This window comes from Lissotriton helveticus, chromosome 9 (genome assembly GCF_964261635.1).
Source record: "Lissotriton helveticus chromosome 9, aLisHel1.1, whole genome shotgun sequence".
Taxonomy (NCBI): domain Eukaryota; kingdom Metazoa; phylum Chordata; class Amphibia; order Caudata; family Salamandridae; genus Lissotriton; species Lissotriton helveticus.
Genome location: NC_136070.1, coordinates 400,112,327 through 400,118,107, shown reverse-complemented (window position 1 = coordinate 400,118,107; position 5,781 = coordinate 400,112,327). Strand labels below are relative to the sequence as shown.

At 44.6% G+C, this 5,781-nt stretch overlaps 1 protein-coding gene across 1 annotated transcript; it reads left to right on the top strand.

Annotated features, from left to right (window-relative positions):
* The first annotated feature begins 1,176 nt into the window (after positions 1-1,176).
* On the top strand, positions 1,177-5,264 carry RTL1 (retrotransposon Gag like 1). The gene is given in 5 exon segments (XM_078662297.1): positions 1,177-2,565; positions 2,567-4,170; positions 4,279-4,474; positions 4,876-5,094; positions 5,205-5,264. Coding segments are annotated over 5 exon segments (3,468 nt in total).
* Positions 5,265-5,781: the final 517 nt, after the last annotated feature.

Genomic DNA, 5,781 nt, shown 5'->3' with positions numbered 1-5,781 from the left:
GTGCGGCCAGGCATCCCAGCGCTTTTGGGGCCGTTGTGGAGACTAAGCAAGCTATTGCCCAGAGTTGCAGCGTGGGACCCATGATCAGAACAGGCACTGAGGCGAGAATATCCAGTCAGGGGAATTAATGAGCCGGATACCCGCCGAGGCAGGAATCGAACCCTGGTCCCTGGCCAGAGCTCTGCATCAAGGTCTGCCTGCTCTAACCATTGAGCCACACTTCTCCAATGAACTCACAGTTAGTCCTAGACCAGATTTTGGGGGTCAGAGATCTCAAACCTTTAATCCATCTCCATCTTCCTCTGAGCTTACAACTCAGGTGGTGCATGCCATGTCCCCTACTATCCCGCTTGCTCCACCAGAAAGATTTATGGGAGATCCAAATAAGGCACAGGTATTTGTCTCCCAGTGTTCGTTGCATTTCTTGTGCAAACCTATCATATTTAAGGAAGATCAATCCAAAGTGGCGTTCATGCTGTCGTACCTGAGTGGGGATGCTGCGGCATGGTCTTTGCCACTGATGTCTACCAATGATCCCAAGTTATACAATTTTGAAGAGTTTAAGACTGAATTTTTACGAATATTTGATCGCAGAGCAATTTCTCAAACTACAGATAATGAGCTTCTAGATTTGAAACAGGGGAATCGCGAGTTAGTGGCATACTTAGCACAGTTCAACAAACTTATTGTGGAGACTAAGTGGCCATCTGAAAAAAGAGCAGCGATATTCTACAGAGGTCTGAGAGAAGAACTTAAGGATGGCTTAGCTCAGATTCCCCAAAGACCCACAGATGTTTCTGAATTGATTGACTTGGTTCTTCAAATTGACCAGAGACAATCTGAGAGACGTTCAGAGCGGCGTAAAGAAAATAGACCGTTTCCTCCCAGATTTGATCGGATTCGCTCTGAAGGGACTAAACCTAAGGAAGAAGCTATCGTTGAAGAACCGATGCAAATAGGAACGGTTCGAGGACCTTTGAGTAAGGAAGAACGTGAAAAGAGAAGAGTCGGAAAATTATGTATGTATTGTGGTGGATCAGGCCATTTTGTCAAGGAGTGTCCCCGAAAACCGAAGATGTCGACATGGGTAAAAGAGAAGCTCCACCAGTAGACGGAGTTGCTCTGGTGGATGCCGAATCTAAGTCAACTCCCTTTGTGCAGTCATTGTCTAACACAATGCAGTTCTCCGCACCACATCTCATTCTCTCTTGTCAAATTCATTTTGGAAAAGATCAACGAGCAACTGTATCAATAATGATAGACTCTGGAGCCACTGGAAATTTTTGCGATATCCTATTTGCAAAAAGACTAGGAATTAATTTGGTGAGAAAAATCAAACCAGAGCCTGTGCGAGCAGTGGATGGTACTCCACTATCCTCCGGCCCGATAACATTTGATACCGAAGTAATATCGGTTTTGGGTCCTGGGAAACATTGCAGTGTCATTTGCTTCAGTCTAATTGACGCCCCGCAATTTCAGTTAATTCTGGGTTTGCCCTGGTTAACCGAACACAATCCGAAGATTGATTGGGCCAAGAGAACTGTAGATTTGAATTCTGAGTATTGCTTGGAACATTGTTTTCATTCTCCTCCACAGGAGAAGGAATTAGGTGAATCGTACTGTTTGGCTAACCAACCGCAGATGATTTGTTTGGTGGAACTTCCGGAAATTCCTGCTCAATACCAAGACTTGAAATCTGTTTTTGATGAACAAGAAGCGCAAAAACTTCCTCCCCATCGGGAGTATGATTGTACAATTGAATTGGAGCCTGGTGCCTCCCTACCTTGCAGTCGCATTTATGCTCTTTCCGAATCAGAAAATTTGCATTTAAAAGAGTACTTGGATAAGAACTTGGCAAACGGATTCATAAGACCATCTCAGTCTCCAGTTTCCTCCCCTCTTTTTTTTATTCCCAAGAAGGACAAGAGCTTGAGGACTTGCATTGACTATAGGGCTTTAAACTTGGTGACTAGAAAAAATCGGTACCCGTTGCCACTCATCTCTGAACTTTTGGACCAGGTGAAAGAGGCCCATGTCTACACCAAATTAGATCTAAGGGGGGCTTATCACCTGGTTCGGATGGCGGAGGGTGATGAGTGGAAGATGGCGTTTCGGACCCGATTCGGGCTTTTTGAGTACCAGGTGATGCCCTTTGGGTTGTGCAATGCTCCTGCGGCTTTTCAGCATTTTGTAAATGATATCCTTCGGGAGTTTTTGGATAGATTTGCAGTCGTCTATATAGATGACATTCTTATTTTTTCCAAGAATATGGAGGAGCATGTCTCGCATGTCCGAACCATTTTGGAATGTCTCTTAAAAAATCAACTCTACGTAAAATTGGAAAAATGTGTGTTTCATACCACTAAGGTCGAATTTTTGGGATTCATCCTTTCCCCGGATGGTGTGTCTATGGATGAATCGAAGCTTAAAGCAATTCGTGATTGGCCAGCTCCAAGTACAGTAAAAGAAATCCAAAGTTTTTTGGGGTTCGCCAATTTTTATCGGCGTTTCATCCAGAATTTTTCTGAGAAGGTGAGTCCAATCACCCGTTTGCTTCGAAAAAAATGAAAAGTTTGTGTGGGGGTCTGAGGCAGAGGGGGCTTTCCAATTTCTCAAAGAATCTTTCATCTCAGCGCCAATTCTGCAACACCCTGACCCTTTGGAACCATTTTTTGTGGAAGCAGATGCTTCCAATTTGGCTATTGGAGGAGTTTTGTCTCAACGCAATAAGAAAACTGGGCAGCTTCATCCCGTTGCTTATTATTCCCGAAAATTGTCTTCAGCAGAGCTCAACTATGCCATTGCTGACAAGGAATTGTTGGCAGTCAAGGATGCGTTCCTGGAGTGGCGACATTATTTACTGGGGGCCAGACATGTGGTTACAGTGTTTACTGACCACAGAAATTTGCAATTCCTTAAATCAGCTCGGACTTTGACACCGCGACAACTTCGGTGGTCATTGTTTTTTGCTGATTTTGATTTTGTACTCACTTATAAACCTGGAGTGATGAATGGGAAAGCTGACGCTCTTTCTCGTTTGAATGTGGGAGAAAATCAAAAAGCCAGACAGGAGGAATACCTCATTCCTAAGGAGAAGATTGTGGCCGTCTCAGTGGTGGATGAGTTGGAAGAGAAAATTGTGCTGGAATTTCAGAAAGAAGAATATCAGAATTGGGAATCTGAAGGTCCAAATCGTTCAGTGAAAGATGGGAGACCGTTTTTTCAAGACAAGAGATTCGTTCCTGGAGAAAAGCTTGAAGTAGAAACCATTCAAAGGTTCCATGATCTGCCTTTGGCCGGACACAAGGGAGTGGTAAAGACTTTGGAGTTGGTGAAGCGGAATTTTCTTTGGCCCGGCATGGAAGCTCAGGTTCGACAGTATGTTGCCACTTGTGAACAGTGTTTGAAAGGGAAAAGTCTCAGACAATCTCCTCAGGGCCTACTTATGCCATTACCAGTACCTCCCTATCCTTGGCACACTGTGTCGATGGATTTCATAGTTGAGTTACCATCTTGTCAGGGGAATTCGGTCATTTGGGTGGTGGTTGACCAATTTTCCAAGATGAGTCATTTTGTTCCACTAAAAAATCTTCCTAATGCTACAGAATTGGCCTCTTTGTTTGTGCAACATGTAGTTAAACTGCATGGAATCCCAAAGGTTGTCATTTCCGATAGAGGCCCTCAATTTGTGTCTCGATTCTGGCGATCCTTCCTTAAAGGTTTGGGGGTTGATTCTCGTTTGTCCACCGGTTATCACCCAGAAACCGACGGACAGACGGAGAGAGTTAATCAGGATCTAGAACAGTACCTTCGGTTATATCTTATGGAACAGGAGGGAGATTGGCCTTCATTGCTTCACCCAGCAGAATTTGCGTACAATAACTCAGTCCATTCTGCCACAGGATTTTCCCCGTTCTTCTTGAACTCTGGTAGGCATCCCAATATGTTGGTGGGCAGAGAAGATGTGGACGTCCCTGCAGTCGAAGAGGTTCTTCAGAAGTTGCAATTGGCTTATCAGGCTGCCTCTTCTAATTTGGTAAAGGCTAAGGCAGCCTTCAAGAGACAGGCTGATAAGGGTCGTAAGGAGAGTCCAGTTTTTGAACCTGGGGATCAAGTTTGGGTTTCCACGCGTCATATGCGTTTGCGCGGAAATCGAAAGTTCCAACCAAGGTTTGTGGGTCCTTTTCCTGTGGTCAGAATGGTAAATCCAGTGAGTGTGAGATTACTTTTGCCTCAAACCTTAAAGATTCACCCAACTTTCCATGTCTCGTTAATCAGGAAGCATCCTCCTAATCTTCGTAAGGTACTTCCACCAGCACCTGTGCTAGTAGATTCAGTTGAGGAATTTGAAGTCAAAAGAATTCTGGACTCCAAAGTTAGGAAGGGTCAAGTTTTCTACTTGGTTGACTGGAAGGGTTATGGTCCTGAAGATCGATCTTGGGAACCTAGTTCTAATATCCATGCTCCAAGATTAGTGAGGGAATTTCACAAGACTTATCCACAAAAACCTAAGGAGGGGGTTTTGGTGGGGGGTACTGTCAGGAAGGTCTTTTCGTGTAGGCAGGCACACATAGTTTCCCCAATCTGTAAGGTCCCTGGGGTGGCAAAGTGTCCTTGTCCCTTAATTAATTGGAGCGCTCTGGTTTCAAAATACCGCTGGAGGTTGGTCAGGCATTTCCCAGTTGCCACGTTTTGCTCCAGGGGTTAGCGCTCTAGCTGTTCCTGTAAAAACGAGCACAGCTGAATATGAAGCGCGAGCGTTCTAATAACGTCGCACTTCAACCGTTATTTCTCGAGAGGCGGTAGCTAGTTCGCGCACTCCAGCTCTTGTGAGGCCAGAGGACTAATACCACGTTTGGTATCTGGCTTTCTTAGTATCGTCGACTCCGAGCTTCTGTGTCGGCATCTCCGCGGTGCCTGCAGCAGTTTTCAGTCCGGCTCAGAAATTCTCAGAACAGACGTTTCACTCTCGTCGTGTTCTGCTTCAGTCCTTCCGAGTTCCTGAGGCAGTTATTCTCGCCTAGTGAGCCACGCAGCAGTGACAGCCAGCCACGCCAGCTCCATGTTCCAGAGGCAGCACTCGCCAAATATTTGGTGAGATCTTTCCTTGCTTGAGTGTTCATATTTCAAAGTACTTCAGCCTTTACCTGCAGTTAGTCCAGAGACATTTATTTCGAGTTCCTATTTAGTTATTTGTTCTTCAGTTAATGACTCTGATTTATACATGGGCTTCAGTCGAGTTGATAAATACGCTCATGGAGTAATGAGTAATTGAGAAGTCCTCCGCTTCAATGAACTAGCAGCATTTGCTTAATTGTAGTTTAAGCAGTGACTTGTTGACTTAGAGCGCCCTCTGCTGACTGAGTAAAGGCGCCATCTTTTGGAACAGAACTTTAGTCATTGCCTCCTGGAATATTGTGTGGAGTACAGCGACCAGAGAATTCTACAAGTAAATAATAATATATATATATATATTCTTGTGTACTACCTTTATCTTCAGCCATCCTCTTCCTCCACGTATTCCTTTGTGGCTCAAGAACTTTGCAGAAACGTACTATTTAGAGATTTACTAGAGAAGGGCTAACCCCCACACTAAGTCAGGTAAAAGAAAAGGGAGGCAGGAATATTTTAGTAGTATTGTTCTTTTTCCATGTGCATGAACTTAGTAATGTTTTGTTAAATGTTGTAGGAAGAACATTTCCCTCAGCAGAACAATCGAGGTGAAGAATCTAGTGTGGGCAGTCTCTCTGTTTGTCTCTTCCACTTCCCCTTTCCCCCGCG